General features: G+C 38.9%; 2 protein-coding genes across 2 annotated transcripts in view; both read right to left on the reverse strand.

Annotated features, from left to right (window-relative positions):
• Window positions 1-17,629, reverse strand: part of LOC108045610 — a 118,955-nt gene that overhangs the window by 38,553 nt on the left and 62,773 nt on the right. The window contains 1 exon segment of the mRNA XM_044457627.1: window positions 11,145-11,222. The gene's annotated coding sequence lies outside the window, so the exon portion shown is untranslated.
• On the reverse strand, window positions 4,607-5,202 carry LOC108044043. Its single transcript, XM_017122896.2, has one exon. It carries the CDS (start codon window positions 5,198-5,200, stop codon window positions 4,799-4,801), a length of 402 nt encoding a protein of 133 aa, XP_016978385.1. The 5' UTR covers window positions 5,201-5,202; the 3' UTR covers window positions 4,607-4,798.

The following is a 17,629-nucleotide window of genomic DNA, read 5'->3' on the forward strand; positions in this document are numbered from 1 at the left end:
TGCAACTGAAGTCGAAGCCGGGCTAATTAAGTGACTGGGGGTTAAAGTTTAATATAAATTCCAGTAATCATTTGCCCATTTGCAGCTGTGCGAACATTTAAAATGCAATTATAGCGCACAGACAAAGGCGAAATAAAGAAGCTGAGTTGAGCTCAGGGAAAAAACTAGGTGCTTCCATTGATGTGAGCATATGCTGGCCGTTGGATTGGGATCATGCCATAAGCGGCTTAGCGGATTGCAGACGCTGAACGACTGGATGGCCAACAGGCAACTCCGGTTTCCCAGGTAACGCAGACACATCAAGCATACGCTCCGTTGTGCAGCTCTAAATTAACAATTTCATTTAGCTGTTTGTCAGCAACTTAATTTATTCAAGTGATGACGTCGCCGGCGCCACCGTTGCAGTCAGTTCGAAAAATTGGCCAAGGAAATGGGAGGATGAGGTGGAGGTGGAGGGGGAGCAGAACCAGACGACGACGACATAATCACCGCTTTGGAGCGCCAAATTTACGCGTTTCAAGCGCTTGGCTAAGCTCAGCTCAGGCCAAGAAATATAATGCAGGAGAGTGAGAAGAAAGGGTACTCGAAAGGGATCAGGAAGCGCTGAGGGCATTGCACAGAAACACTGATAAAAACACCATATAAAGTTTAGTTTAAAACAATATTTAATTTACTGTACTACGATTATTAAGTCACTGAGGAAAACAAGTCATAATAGAGGAAATATTGAGGCAACCAGTAAAACTCAACTGCAATAGATTGTTCTGCCAGCATTTAGCATCATTGTTGAGTTATCAAATCAATGTAAAATTTCCCGATTCTTCATTGCCAAAAGACTTGCCACAAGTCAATACCTTGTGATGATTCTAAAAATTTCAAATAAATCTTTCTAAAAACCAATGATTAAGGGCTACTTTTTTAAAATGTTTACAATTAGCTTTGCTTGGGAAAATAGCACTTCAGAAAATAGCTCCAATAGCTTTAACAAATAGTTATAGAATATAATTTGGAAACTTTCCATAAGTGTTTTAAATATTTTCATTTGTCAATGAAAGTGGACTTAGTAAATAAAGTTACAAGAAATTTCTTTTATATATGAACCGCAAGCAATATGTTTTCATTCTAAGAAAGAATACTTATAAAATTGAAATAAATATTAATTTGTTTACCTAATAATCAAATATGGTATTTGAGACTCCCGATTTTCTCTGAGTGGATAGCCTCCGGGATTTTCGGCTGCCAAGCGTTGTAGTGGAAGCAGCAGCTTCATCCTGAGCAGGAGATGGAGTTGCAGGAGATGGAGCTGCAGGAGCAGGAGCATAAGCTTCAGCTGCCTTAAGTCCTCTCTGAAGGCGACGTGTGCAACTGTGAAGCTGCTTCCTGCCCCGCTGCTGCTGCCACAGGCGGTTGCCAAAAGAACCCGACGGATGCGCAGACGAAGATGAAGTGGCTGACGGCTGACTGGCAGCGGAACCCGTCTGAGCCGGCACTCTATTTATATTGAATTAAATTTATTGAAAAACCTAATGAGGGATCTTTCCTGCCATCAGTTGCAGCCTCGTTTCGGCCACAATGCAGTTTCAAGACAGTCGGCAGATTTATGCTTTGGGAAATTAATTTATGCGCCAGACAGTTAAGTAAATTACGACAGGCATAAATTGCCAAAACCGAAACCGGGAAAGGAACTTTTGGAGGCATTAAAGTAATTTACTAAAACGTACACATGGTTTTGAAACGGGACGAAGGGAGGCGACAACAAACTAATTGAATTTGCTACTTAGTGAAATGTGAAATGTTAACAACTTTTGTGGTACATTTACTTGTAGGCTGTAGGCGCTGGCAAAACTTTTGCCAGCCAAGTTAACGCACACACCTCGTTTGTCTTAAAGTGCAGCGACAGATGCAGAAGCAGCCATTAAATTTACGCAATTAACCAGACGCAAACGGAGACTGTCTGGCTGGAGTTGCTTAACTTTGCTAAACTAATTAAAATGCATATTCTGCAGCAAGTTCTACACCAACGTAAATGCGAAAACTTTCGCTTTGGTCGCCGAGTAACAGGCAACAATGCAACATGCCCACAAATGGGATAGGTAAACAAATGGCTGGCAGCCTAAGTCAGGATACTCCATCCTCCATCCTGAATCCACCATCCACATGCAACCACCGCAGAAGGACGACACGTTGATGACAGTTTTGTCCAGGGCCCCTGCAATTTGTATAACATGCTGGGCAGTTCCTGCCAACTCCTTCGCCTCTCCTGCGCATTTTGCTAAAGCAAAACTTTTTGTAAACTCATTAGGGCAGTTGGCCAAGCAGGCAGCCAAGCGACTGCGCTAACCAAACGGGCCCAAGCCAAAGCCAAAGCCAACAACAAGGCCAGCACAGAAGGCAACTTTTTGAAAGAAAACAGCCATCTAGTGACAGGGAAGTACACAGGGGGAAACCACTAATGCTTTATTTTTTAAGGGTTATCATAGAAGAATATATTTAGGAATTTTAATCTTTGTATTAAATATTTACTTTAATCAAACTTAATAACTTCTAATAGTTAAACATGTGTTAATAAAGGAGTTCTCTTGTCCTAATAAAGTTATAAATCATCATTAAAAGCATGTGAATAACCGACCATGCCTTACTAGAAATTTACAAAAGATATTTTTATAAAAATTAACCATTGCCAAAAATTTATTGAGGCAATAAGATATAATTTTCATATTCCGCATTTTATTATGTAGAGCCCATTATCTTCTAAATATTTAAAGGGCAACGGACTAAAAATAAAAATAGAATTACGATACAATTGAATTTAAAAAGGCTGATAAGGCAAAATAGCAACATTTATAGGTATTTTATTCTTTCCTTTGAAATTAAATTATATTCATTTCAGGAACTCCATAATTTTGTAGCATAAATATTTTCCTGTGCAGCAGATGAGCAAGTGTAGTGGAAAAAAAGGGGTCCAGGGACAGTTGTTATGTTGCTGGGGCACCAGGACCTCTACTGAACACCGGGATAAACAAAAGGCAAAGACCGGGCCAAGATAAACAGGCAACTTCTTATGCAGGCACGGCTTACTGTCGCTTTTCATGCGGCTAAACATGCCCGACGGTGCAGTTGAAATTTTATTTATTGCATTAACTCGAAACGGGCCGGCAACGCTGGAGTTTTCTTGGCGGTTGGGGCGGAAAAGTGGGCACAACCCATACCCGTGGGTAGCTCATAATAAACATAATGAAAATGCTGCTCATAATAAAGCGCACTAATCGACTGCTGTCGCTTTAAGTTTTATGCCTTACAAGATAAAAAAATTGATTTAAATTTCAAGTTGAAATGTTTAATGGGATGTTTAAGTTATTAAGCATACGTATATGAATAAATACATTTTATAAAAATTAACGTATGGATAAAGTGCTCCTTTTGCCACGAAATTGATTGTGTGGAAAATTTAATGTGCGCGACATTTTTCATAGTCTACTTTTGAGTGTTTGCAAATTGCATCGCCCACAGACTGCATAATTGCGAGCATATGTAAAACAACACCCCGTGCGTGTGTGTATTTTAATTGTTAACACTCACATTCACTTTGGCTGAGGTTTCTGTTTGAACATCGCAACTCATTTCAATAATAAAATTGACTTACTGGCCGCATTATGTGCGCCATTTATTTATTACGAGCGTAGAGCGGGGGCCAGTCGGCATTTATTAATGTTATTTGAGTGAAAATAATGATGTCGGTGTCCAGTTAAGTGTAAAGCACTTTGTGAATATTATTTTCCAATTAAAAGCTACCCCAAAAAGTCGCCAATCATCCATGGGCCGCGTTTATCGCTCCTCATGCAAGTTTTTGGCGTTTGGTAAAAAATGCGTTTGCCAATCGATGGTATTTCGGGTTCAATGCACCCGAAAGGCTCATAATGACTTGTGGTCCAGAGATAAGAGAAGAAAAGCCAAGATGATTTGTCTTGACACGTGTCAAGATGCTACACAGGGAACTCAATTAGTGGCTGCCACAAATTGGCCTCAGTTGATAGTTACGTTGAGGTTGCTTCTGTCCACATCAATGTCGTTGTCTAATTTCGAGAAGGCGGCAACAGAATTGTGACAGACGAAATATTTCCAAAAATAATATTTACAGTTGGGGTCAAAATAATGGACACGAAGAGGCCGAAATGTAATGTCAATTAATTGCATATCTGTAATTCAAATCAAAAGTGATGTGACTACTTATTAAGTTCTTAACAATGCCGACGAACTGATAAATTCAAAATTCCATGAGTTTAGCAATATTGATTAATCACAGTCACTAAAAAAATCTTCATTCTGTTTACCTAATTAATTGATTAATCTTTGTTATTATTAGTGCACGGAAGTCGTGGCTAATAGAGTTTATTAGGTCTAAAAAAGTGTTGGTTATTTGCTTTGTTTATTAATCATTAGTTTGATTAAAACAATTGCCACTTAATAAGTGGAATTATCGTATTTCTTTATGAAAAAATAATAAAGAAATTAATTTTATAAATTGAAAAACCATTTTTTCTTGTATAATAAGCTATATTTAGCTAATGTATTTGTTTTTTGTTTTCTAAACTTTAAAATTATATCTTAAAAATTACATTTATAAATTTATGCAGTGCCCGCCACTTAAACTAATGACATAATATAGCTGGTTCTAGCCAATTTAACGTTGTGTAAAATTAGGAAGAGATTGTGTTCGCCTTATGGGAATTTCCTTTGAAGCTATGCTTAAATCATAGCCAAAGGAAGCTCCTGCTGATCCTGATCCTTTCGCTCCGCTTCACAGTTCTGTGCTCTCCATCTTGGGATTGGCGTTCTTGATCCCCAGACTTCTCAGCTTGCGGAGTCGTTGGATTTGATGACGTAGTTTGTGCCGGAACACGATCTGGTGATTGACCGTCTTCAGTTCGTCGATGCTGCAGCCCTTCAAATTCCGCACCGTTTTGGCCAGGAGTGAGTCGGTGATGATGTACTTGGCCTTGGACAGCCTCATGTACTCCACTTTTTTCTGAGAAAGCTGCTGGCGGTACAAATACAGGTGATAGCCCACGCTCTCCGACTTGTGTTGCTGCTGTTGATAGCGATGTTGCTGCTGTTGATTGCGATGTTGCTGCTGTTGCTGGGTGATAGTTGCTGCCGGGTTGCTGTCGCTTTCGTTGATAAGTTTCTGGTAGCGGGGCATATTTGCTCGATGTATGTGGACTTCCGTAGTAATGTGTTGGGAATTATATGGGTTTGAAATTTTGTTGTGGCTAATGTTCTAGGCACTCCAATTGTTGCTCTTAGTAATATGATTGCTGTTGCTCACAGATATAGCTGAAGCCAATGCTGATGTTGCTTGCTCAACGTTTGCCAGTTGATTGATGCTCTGTTCACCACCCACAAAGGTTTTTATACATCCCGCGTACTGCCTGAAATTACCTGACCCTTTGCGATCCCGACTTTTTTGGGATCCTCGACTTGTTTTACCTGCGCGTTACCTGCATATTTGACTTACGCCCTGTCGGTTGGCATAATAAAAAACAATTCATTCTTAATCTGCTGCCGGTCATAAAGTTTTAGTATTTTGCAAACACTTTCATTCTTAATCCGTTTCACTAATCCGCCCACGCGGACGCCCCGGCAATTTACAACAAAAAATATACATTTCAACTGGCGCGTATAAAAAGATTAAGTGACATTACACAACGTATTTTCCCAAGCAGCTGAAAATATTTGCAAGCGGCTGCCGGATGAACATGCATTTTCCTGATGCGAAAAGGGTGAACTGCAGCAAGGATAAATGCGGGATTAGCGAGCGGAGACAGCTGCAACACCTTTCCTTTCAGGATTCATTAATGATCTCAGAGAAAGACGGCAGACACTTCGATGATCATTAGTAATGACATCCTAAACTGAGGAGAAATGTTCCTCCTTTATGCAGTATTTATACCCGTTACTCGTAGAGTAAAAGGGTATATTGTATTCGTGCAAAAGTATGTAACAGCTAGAACGAAGCGTTTCCGACCCTATAAAGTATATATATTCTTGATCAGGGTCACTAGCCGAGTCGATATAGCCATGTCCGTCTGTCCGTCTGTCCGTCTGTCTGTCCGTCTGTCTGTCCGTATGAACGCTGAGATCTCGGAAACTATAAAAGCTAGAAGATTGGCATTTTGCATGCAGATTCTAGGAGTTCCTACGCAGCGCAAGTTTGTTTCAAAAAGGTGCCACGCCCCCTTTAACGCCCACAATCGCTTATACACGATTTTAAAAATTTAAATATTTCGGAAAAGTAAAAATGCAGTTTTATTGTGTTTATCAATACCTATCGAAATGTAGAAGAAATTTTTCAAATCGGACCATTCGTTAAAAAGTTATGCGTGATCAAAGTTTCTATCTCCATCTCCCTCGCACTCCCTTTACCTGAGTAACGGGTATCTGATAGTCGGGGCACCCGACTATAGCGTTCTCTCTTGTTTTAAAGTAGAAAGCATTCAAAGCATACGTTTACTAAAATTAAGATAAGATATACTATTTAATAGGCCATTGATTTAAAGTGGTATTAAAAATGTCATAAATATTTTTAATTCCCAAAGAGTTAGTTTTAACTACAATTAAAAAATGTATTTCATTGTTTTATTATACCATTTAGTTTTTTCTATAGAAAAATGCCTATCCTTTTGGGAAAACATTTTTCAAGAGATACTTTGCATCTGGCAATATTGAGCTAATATTTTTTTATCTGCTGAAAAGCCACCCTAATTTATTCAGCTATTTTTCCGCTTCACATTATGCATTATTTGTGTAAAGGGAATGACTCTGCCACTTCAAAATCGCCCAGATCAAGTTTCTTAACTGCCTTGTCAGTGGAGGGCATTAGTAGTGGTGCAAAGTGCAGTCGGAAGAAAATGGAATGAAAAATGTCGCCTAGATTTCATGGCAACTTTTTATATTTTTACATTTTTTGCCTTTGCATAAACCATCATGTCAAATTCCTGATCAAATAATACAAAGTTCAACCTACTTTTTCAGCGCTAAAAAAATACGCGGCAACAAAAATAAAAGTAATCAGACGAGTCGGCTGGAGAGAGGTGGGAAAATTCGGGGGAAAGATAAGGGGAAGAAAGTGATAGACCTCTGGCAGAATTATGGCCACTTTTTCTTATTTTTTTTCTTAAACGTAACGAGACGAAACGAAACTTTTCAAAGTTGAATGTTGAAATAAGCAATTTTCGCGTTCAACTATAGAACATATATACATAGGGCAAGTGCCCGACTAGACAAGAAGGGGCTGGAAAAAAAATAAAAAAAAAGATTGAAAAGTAATTGCATTCAAGAGCTTGTAGTTAAAAATTTATGGCCATAGTGCGCAAGAATCTAGGCAAAAGGGCAAAAGCGGAACGGAGCGGAGCGAATGAAAAAATGAAGCTGATGCTGGTGTTTTTGCTGTTGCTGTTGCTGTTGCCTTTGCTGCTGGGAAATATTGAAAATGTAATTCCAACTGTTGTCTGCCCTCCGATGGTAATTGCAAAGACCGGCAGCTCGAACGGCGGTATTACCAGCAGCGAAAGCAGCAGTTCGAAATAAAAGCAAGTTAAATTGAAAATGAAATGCAATCAGCTTGAGCTCTTTGGCGCACTTCCTTGGACGCCAGATACTGTATCTACGGTTGTATTTTTATCTTTATCTGCTGGATGCATCTCTGTTTCGCAGCTGCATTATTAACGAAAGGTGTGAACATTTTAGCCGTGTAATTGACACAGCAGCATCAACTGCTGCTTTCTCAAAAAAACAATTTAAATAAAGTAGAAAAATGAAAAAGAAAGACGATTGGAGTTTGTAACTGTAAACAGTAATAAATATACGGAAAATATTACATAAAAAATAAATATTTTGGAGATTATTTAGATAGATTTAAAAATGTTGTTAAATAAAATCGATATATAAATCAAGTTACACTTTCTTTGAAAAATGTGAAAGTTAAGATTTGCTTTAACATATGGTCTATGTTATATGACTAATTATTATATTTTAAAGAATTAATAAAATATATTTTAATTTAACTTTCTTTCCAAATTATTATAACAGAATGAATTGCACACAATAAGTACAGCTTTAAGATGCTGTATAAGCCAATAATCGTACTTTAAGTAAATGTTTGCCAATCCCCTTCATACATGGATTTCCACAAATTTTTTGCTGTGCAATTTGCAAGCAATTTTTGGCCAATTTATGATGGGCAAACATTCAATGCCCACTTTCTGGCCTCGTTTAATGGCTTATTTTCCAGGGATATTTGTACAAATTTTCCTCTCCATCTGCCTGCACATCTCCCATGCACAAGTGAGCTCCTTTTCCTCCTCCGGCTTTGGCCAAGTCGGAGGAGGCTTTGCTGAGTGCACAATGAAATTGAAACATATTAAGGTGAGCTCTGGTCCACAGGCAGGCAGGGATTGGGATTTGGACTGGGATTGCCGGTGAGTTAGGCCAAAGGCAAATTGAATCGAATGTTGCATTTGTAGAGTGCTTAAAGCCTTACTGAACTGCGTTGGATTTTGTCAGTGTCACAACATTTGGAGGCACAAAGGCCGGACTCCCGACACTTATCGCCTAATCAAAATGTCATAAATCAGTTGTCCGGTGGTATGTTTGATTTGACAGTGGGCAAAGTGCCAGCTAAGCGTTAATTTGCCAGTCCTAGCACTGCGCTTTCGGTATAAATCAAATCAAATGACAATTAAACCGCCATTCAAAGTCAAATGCGACATTCGAATGCAAGGCACATGCGAAAAATGCAGCTGGCGAATTTTGCGGATTAAAAATGGTACCCGGGAGTGGGTTTGTGGTGGCAATTAATTAAGGCAAACCTCAGCGACATCGCTCAAAAGTATGCAACACACGAACCGCAAAGGCAATGAAATATTGCAATCACTAAAAGAATGAAAAGCCACCAAAAGGAAAGGGGCGAGGCGTTCGGTTGGTTAGTCGGAAAAGCCAGAGACGCTTGCAGCTTTTGGATGGTTTCCTTTCCCATCTTCATATCCATCTCCATCTGGGAGTAAGACTTCTTCTCCTTCGTCGTCTCGGTTGGCTGGCTGACGCCCGCTTGCCAAAATTAGTTTCTGTGTCAAAAGTTTGAAATGAGCAAGCTCCTCTTGGCTGCCAATACACAGATAAAAATAATTGATATTTTCCTACCCATTTAATCAATTTCATTACTTTTTATTTAAAAGATACGGTTTTTTATAAAGGTATATTCACGAAAAGGGTGAAGAATAATTAAAAAAATACAAAATATAATTTCTATAATTAGTAACAATTACAAAAAGCGATTTTAAACTGTCCTCTTATTTTAGATTTGGTAATATAACATTTAACTGTCAGTAAAATTAGTATTTAATATTATTTGCTTTTGTATGTATTCTTTTTAATAGCTTCATAAAAAAAATATTTATTTTATATGACTTTCATTATCCAAGTTAAACATGTATTTATTATACTACAGTTTTATGTCCCTTTTGTATATTTTTTAATAGCACAAAAATATTTATCTGATATGACGTTAATTATCCAAGATAAACAAGTATATATTAAAATAACTTTTTATGACGCTTTTGGGTATTTAAAAACATTGGGAATGTCAACTTTATAAAAAGACAATACCATTTATATTTGTTAGTTTGAAGGGCTCACCAGTTTTTCCGTGTGCCAGCCATCACCCAGTAAAAACTAACCAACGGAAGCCAAAGGAAAAACTACTCGGCAGAGGGTGAGAGGACAAAGTTTGCGCTGCGCTGATGTAGTTAAGAATTGGCAGCAAATGCTGCTTAATTTCAAAAGAAACTTTACGTATTTGTCATGCGGCGCACATTCATTGCGGTGTTCATTTGAGCGCTCATTCAGGCAGGGCGAAAACCCAGCCCAAAGCCCAAAAACCCAAACCTCGAGCCCGCAGACGTTGACAAACGTTGCCTTGGTCACTCGAGAAGAAGATGGAGTTGGCGATGATGACGATGATGTTTCTGCATCGGACACTCGTTTAATAATTCATCAGAATCACAGTCAGAATCGCAGTCAAAGAAGCCCAGATTCGAAAAGTGTGAGTTGGTGGCATATTCTCGTTAATTTGCGGTCGCCGAGCAGCGACTGTGGTCGACCTCTTCGCACTCTTCCACGGGCACTTGTGCGCCTCATTTCCTGTGGCCGACTGCCATTTGACTTGCAGTTTCCGTTTCCGTTTCAATGACGCTTTGATTGGCCTTGCGGTATCCGCCCTCCATTCCCCTCCCCGCAAAAGGTTTGACTATTAAGCGATAATTATTTGTGTGTGGGCAAAGCGTTTCTTCGCTGACCGCATCGCAAACTTTCGAGGCTGCGCGCACTTCAAATACGCGTTGTGTTTGGTCAAGTGGACTGGAATTCTTTCGGCCACAGTTAATGAGCGATGCTGATCTCTTGCCAGACTGACTTCAGTTAAAGAAAGTCAAGGCTACAAGCATCCTCTACCAAATTCGAATTATGTAGGTTAATTGAATTACTTATAAAAAAGATTATAAAAAGATCTTTACATTTACTAGTTGAATTTCAAGTTGATTTTAATTGCATTAATTAATTGAAAATAAAATATTGTTGCACTTCAAAATTATATATTTTTCTCCATTGAATTTAGTAAGTTATTTTCGAAACCAAATTAATTTAAAAATATATCAATATCGTCAAAAAAATAATTTTCTTTTTGATTTTCATATTTATATATTTTTTGATAAAAGCTTCAGGAAAGGCAAAAACAAATTATTTTTTATGAAACAAGAACAACCTTATTAAAATATTAAAAAATTCATTTCTTAAAATGTGACGTATTATTCTCCTCAATATGAACATGCTTTTAGTAACAATATCCAAAAAATGCAGTTGAAGGCCGCCAAACTAGTTCGCTGAGCAACTATTGATCCAGTTCGTCTCTCCAACGGAAGGAATAAATAAATATTTGATTGCAAATCCAAATCTGTTTGAGTGCGGCACACAAAATAGCCAAATAACGAAAGAGTCTCTCAAAAGAGCAAATACAATAAAACAGATTAAATTTGACTCGCTGAGTGATGCAAATACGTGCAGAATATTAAGATATTCGTACTTTATCTCACCTGCTTAATCTCGCTGTCTCGGCCGTTCAATGGTTTTCGTTTGTTTTGCTGGCGTTTTTTTCATCTGCTGCCTCTTGTCTGCAAGTAAACATAAATAAATTGTTATCTTATTAGTGCTGAGTGGTCGACGGTGGGTGTATGCGTTATTTGAATTTTTGGCATCGCACAGGCATACACAACAATTGCCAATTGCAATCTTTACGTTTAATTTAGCCGCTGAAAGTTGCGCGCAATTAAGCAGCCATGCAAGGCCTGAATTTATTTTATTTTATTTTATTTCATTTCTATTTGTATTCGCGGCTGAATTTGCATTGGCCACGCTGCAGATAAACAAACACGCTTCGTGCCTATCGGATCGGATGGGGAAATTCCCGGACCCGGGAGTGCTGGAAAACTTCATTATCGTATTATAGTATTGCTCTGCGGGTGCGTGGGCGTTGATTTCTTTGCCCGTAAACATTTCCGGGGCCGAGGTGGGATGCAGTCGTGTGTGAAAATGATTTTAAAATTGGCGCTGAATTGTGCAAATGCAAAGACAATCAAAAGGCAATGGGCGTTGATGATAATGGCGGAAAACAAAGCAAAAGCGAGTAAAGCGAGGGGGTAAAGTGAAATTTTGACAGCTTTTAATTGTGCAGCGAGGCGCGCAATACAGCTGAATATATATTTCTCCGATATGTATATACACATTTAACAGTCTTTGTCCCTTTTACGCCCGGCACGCAATCATCAAAACGCATCACGCGTCAGGGCCAGGCCCAAATGATAAGCTGCAGGTGAAAGGGGGAGGCGGCGGTGAAAGGGGGCGGGGCTGCAGGTGGCCAACTGTCAGCTTAACGCCTCAACGAGCAAAGTGAAGGCAAGATTGCATTTGCCTTGGAGGCCGCCGCAATTAACGCGGCATCATTTCTATCCATCTTCATGATATTTCAACTTGACTTGAATTCGTCGCATTTTAACCCTTGCATTTATTTGGGTGCAACATTTAGCAGTATAAACATTTTTTTGGGCAAAGAAATTGGTTAACTTATTTAAATGGCAGAGGAATTTTCACCCAAGCGATAGGAAGAATTTTGTCTAAAATTTTAATCAATTGTTATTTAATTTAAGTAACTATAGAAATATTTTTTTAATATAAATATAATTTGTAAGTCAAATATTTATCAAGATTAATAATTTATATTCACAATTTATATTTATTTAAATGCTGCCAAATGTTATACAATTAGGAGTGATTTAGAAATTTCTTTCAACACAAAATCAAATATTTTCCTCACAAAAACATGTTTATTTTCGACAGAGCGATTTATAATCATTAAAAATGTTCTTAAAATCCACTTGGAACATTAAAAACTCTGCAGATTCTATAAAACCGATTGTTTCTTTGGCTGGATTTTAAGCCATCCGTCTCGAAAACCATCAGAGGGTTAACTGCAGTTTAGCTTGAAGCCTGAGTTTACGACTGTTCCGTGCGAATCATCATTAATAGACCAAAGTGAGAGTTTTCTAGCGCTGCCGCCGCTCCTTGGTACTAATGGCAAAATGAGTGCGCACTTTAAGCCACCGCATCTCGGCCGAGAAAACGGCGAGGAGCAGTCATCATCAGTTGTGAACCGAGGTGAGCCCAAGGCCTCGGAGCTATTTATAACGCTTTTCACTCTCGCAAAAGCGGGCGCACACACACACGGCTTAATTAAAAACTGTTGAGCTTTTGCCTGCCATCGGCGGTGCATTATGCAAACGCACTGTACCACATCCCCATTCTGCCTTTCAATTGCACTGCACGGTTAACGAAGCATAAATCTCTCTGATAAGCTACAATCAAATGCAATCAAACTAAATTCAATTTAATGGGAAAAGTCGGAGGACTAGGAACCAGGAACTAAAGACTAAAGAGCAGCCGCCGAGCCAGAAATCTGGCTGCAAGTCGAGTGAAATCAGCTGGAAGGAAGCGGAGCAGCCGGCGACTAAATACAAATTACAAGCCCAAGCTCGGGTTCAATCTCCATCTCAATCTCGTTCGAAATCTCAATCTTTGCTTCGCTTCAAGGTGGCCAAATATTGGACGAAATTGATTAGATACGCCAGGTGAACTCACAACTGGAGCCGGATATAAAAGGCGGATTTAACGCAGTGGATAATCGTTAATCAAAAAACCAACCTTGCATTTATTTTACAATTTAAACAAGTGATATTATATAAATAAATTTGAAAGCAAGAGATTTAATGAACAATACAACTTTAAGGAAAGAAGTTTTTAACACGAGTTATTCTACGAAAATGGGATTTTTGATCTATCATTATTAGTTGTCTTAAAAAATAGTTTATTCCTTATGTTAGATTTATTGAACTGCCAAATTTTGGATGGTTTTTTGTTTCAAATAATATTTAAAACATTTAGAAATGTGCGAATGTATTGGTATCAAAGTTTTTATAAAACCTTAAAAACATCCACTGTATCCTTTAATCGTTGACTGAAATCTACCGCAACAGCTGTGAAAAGCGTTCCCAAAAACTCAGGTGAATCTAAATTCGGGGTTCGCTTAGAGCCAGTCAAGGTTGCTGCATAATCGTGTCCTTTCAGCGCGTTTATAAATATTTATAAACACGTCAAGACCCCATGCATGCTGGGTTACTTAATGCTGGATTTGGATTTCAGTTTTTCCCCCATTTCCCCGGAGCGGTGAAGTGATGTTCAGCGAGTGGGAGATGCGTGGAAAGCGAGCGAATGGCGATGCGGAAACTGCAACGCCAGAGACAGCTCCGCTTGTTGCAGTTGAAGGCAGTCTTCCCCTCGAAAAAACCCCCTCGATTTGCTCCCCCTCCACTAACAAACTCCCCCACTTCACTGGCAATTCAAGCGTTGCGAAAACGTTTCTGCCCCAGCAGCCGTAGTCTCTGCTTTTTGCCCTCTGTCTAGTCTATCTCTATCGCCCCTTCAGTGCACTCTTGCCCCATTTCCCCGGCACCCTTCTCCCTTCTCCAGCTCTCCGATTTTATTGGCATCGAAGGCTCGTCGACAGGCAGCGACCGCAGAACTGAGCCTCTGATATACACTCAGAAAATATCTATTAATTTGATTTGATACAATTTTCCAAATTATATATATACTTGTTGCTAGACAAGTTCTCTGCAATTTACTTTCTAAAAAGTTAATTTTTAAGTGGTTAAGTTACCTGTCTATGCATACGTATATCGCTTGCTAAGCTGGTTATAATATATATATAACACATCGTTGTTAATTAGATTTCATCACAATTTCACTAAGTTAATAGGAAACGAAGATATTATAGCTTACAAAATATAGTCTGAACTTCATCTCAGACTCATCAACTATAAAACAGATCTAGAAATTAACTAAGTCATCCAAAAAATACCATAATTGATTATAGTTAAGAAATATATAAAAATTCTGGTTGAGTTAATATTAATATTTGTAGAAATTGTAGAATGACTTTCATTGATTTTTCTCGGTGCCTTTGGAGCATTTCCCCGTCATCACTTTTTTCAGCTGCCTGGTGGATGCCTTTCGCCTTTGCCTTCGCCTTGCCACAACTTGCCGAATCTCTGTTTGTCTGTGTGTTTGAGTGAGTGTTTGCTTAACATTGTTCGATATTTGGTTCAGCGGTTGTCCCCGCTTCCCCGCCCCTTTTCCCTACTTTTTTCCACATCTCCACCGCTTTTTACCCCATCTTCTACGACGGCTTCTTGGCTTCTGTTCATTTCTTGACTTGGATGTTTATCTTCAATGATTTGCGATTTTCCGGCAATTTACGCAAAAATATGTGACGAAATTTCAGCACTCCCCTTGCAGCCAATCGCTGTGTGTGTGTGTGTGTCTGTGTCTAGTGAACTGCAACAGTTTCGTGTTTTTATTTCCATTTAAAATATCTATCTTCCGCCAGTCCCCCAACAATCTTTATGCGTTGCGCGCGTGATGTCACAGCCCCGAAAAATTTGCAGAGGAAATTAGCGTGCAAAAATGTTGATGGCAAATATTTGCGAGTGGGAGGGAGGGAGGTGGTTCCAAAAAACACAACTCCCACGCTCTTCCATTTGCTTAACGAATTTGGTAGATTGTCTCTGGTATTCGGCTGCAGTTAATTGAATTCGAAAGGTGAAAGGAAAACAGTCGGGGACGAATTGGAATTGGGATTGGTATGGGATCGGATCGGATTGGATCAGAGCGGATGGAAGTCGGCGATAACAATGAAATACTTCGTTGGCTGATTTATCGACCTGGAACAGCCATCGATTGTCGGCTGAAAAGGGCCGAGATTTGATTAGCGCAAAGTAAAGTGTTCAATTTTTTAATGCGGAAACAAAAAAGGTGAGAGGAAATATTCGAATGTAAAATCCAGGGTGAATCACATAAAATATATTGCAAATGACAAACATATTAATTTAACAACTTTTATTGCTTCCTCACTTTTTGCCTTTCCATTTCTTTCGATTTTATCTGTAAATAATAATATTTGCCTTTTGAGGCAAAGTCGGGAATGCTTGGCAAATATGCATAAAAATTGTTCAAATAAAATCGTTAATTTAATGCCTTGTGAAAAGCTTACAGCATCTCAGCCTCATCATTATCATTATAATCATCATTATTCCCGAGATAATTGTCGCCATTGCCGGCAGTGTAATGATCATGTGCCGATTTAATAATTAAAAGCAAACATTAAGCGACATCGTGGCAGCCCTACACAAACACTAAACGCACCATAAAGTGCTGGAAAAAAAGGAAAACAAAGGCAAGCGATTTACTTAAATGCCTGTAGGACAGGATGCCTCAAAGAAAAGAGCCCCCGCTGACCAATAGAGCCAGAGTTTACTACTTCTCCTTCCACTTCCGCACTTAGCAAAATAATAGTTTGTTTCGCCTCCCTTTTATTGACACTTAGGTTCTTTGATTACTAAATGTAAAATTAATTTTAATTTAAGACCGACATTTAGCCATATAACCTTGCATAAAGATATATTCGTTATACAGGTGCTTGATGTCTTAAGTTATTTTAAGTTAAATGAAATAGCCCTTTAAAAAATTAATTTAATTAGAAATAACTCAATTTAAGGTGTATAAAAAAAGTTGAACATATGCTGGCTATCTTATTTTAATGCCTTAGAACGTTGTTTTCTGCTGTTGGTAAACCCGAATGAAAGTATACATTTCTGTGTACATATATTTGCTTTGTGACACCTATTAATTTTTAAATTAATTCTTAATTTTGTAACTACCTATCCTTACATATATTCTCATCCGTATTTCCACATTATTAATTTGCTGAGTGTACTTAATCTCCCCCATTTTACTCCACTAACTTCGGCCACTATATCCGTCTAGTGGGTAACAGTAGCAGTCAGGGACTGTCTCGGTGTCTAACTGTGGCAGCGATAACAACTTTCGTGCTTGGCCAAAAGATTGGAAGTGTGTGTAAGTGTGTGTGTGTGTAGGAGGGGAGGGGGGTCTCGAATAGGAGCAGGAATGGGGGTTAAGTGACAGATACAGAAGGGGGATAGAGCAACAGACTTAGCCCCCCCCTCCTCCTCTCCACACACATGAGTTTCAGGAATGGAACACGTTTCGTTTCGTGGCGACAAGGTTTTTGCTCCGTTGATGAACTCGCTCCTCCACTTGGCCCCTCCACCCCCTCCCCCTTTTCTGCCGCCGGCGGCCAACGCATTTTTCATTAACACGCCGGCGAAAAGTAGTTGATCCGCTTTTGGCCGTTACACTTACATCTGTGTATATGCGATACATCTTATGGTATCTGTATCTGACAAGCGCAAACCCAAAAACCAGACCTTGTGCCACTTTACGATGTGTGTAAGCCCGAGAATATACATATATTTAAGTAGCCATACGTATATTGAAGCAATTGGCAAATTGATTAACGCTAATCGACGCCATTTTCATACAAGCAGCGGTCACTGAGCGTTACCTGAGCTGGCTTAAATTTTTGTATTTCTTTTTGTTTTTTGTTTTTTGTTGCTTTTTGACAACTTTTTCGTTCATTGGCTTGCAAAAGCTGGATTATTTTGATGGCCCGAAGCGAGGGAGAGATGGAGAGATTTCGGGGAGCGGTCGAGCAACTGTAAATTGCAGCGCCGACAACTCACAAAAATCTCGTTTGCCTAATAGCCGAGTTCAAGTTGAATGGCTCAATTTCTCAATCTATCAATTGGCGACGAAGCGTCGCCGTTGAATCAGCGTCATCATCGATTTTTTAATTAGCAGTCAGATAAATTGAAAACCAAAAAGCCAAATTGACAGACATTCAACAGTAAACACACCGCTTTGGGCAACAATGCAGTCGGTCCAAAAATAGCTGGGATGCTCAGTGGGGAACCCTCATAAAGTACTGTAACTTACGGTCTTAAGAAAACTGGTTTGAAATCATAAAAGAACAAAATGATTTCGAAAAAAGCTAAACAATCTGTGTAATTAATCAAATGATCTTGGCTTTCTTTTAAATATTCCAGATAGA

The sequence above is a fragment of the Drosophila rhopaloa genome, unplaced genomic scaffold (assembly GCF_018152115.1).
Source record: "Drosophila rhopaloa isolate 14029-0021.01 unplaced genomic scaffold, ASM1815211v1 contig_163, whole genome shotgun sequence".
Taxonomy (NCBI): Eukaryota; Metazoa; Arthropoda; class Insecta; order Diptera; family Drosophilidae; genus Drosophila; species Drosophila rhopaloa.

What these genes read in the sequence shown, in the direction of transcription:
- LOC108044043 (XM_017122896.2), bottom strand. Translation starts at nt 5,200, where the DNA reads ATGCCCCGCTACCAGAAACTTATCAACGAAAGCGACAGCAACCCGGCA.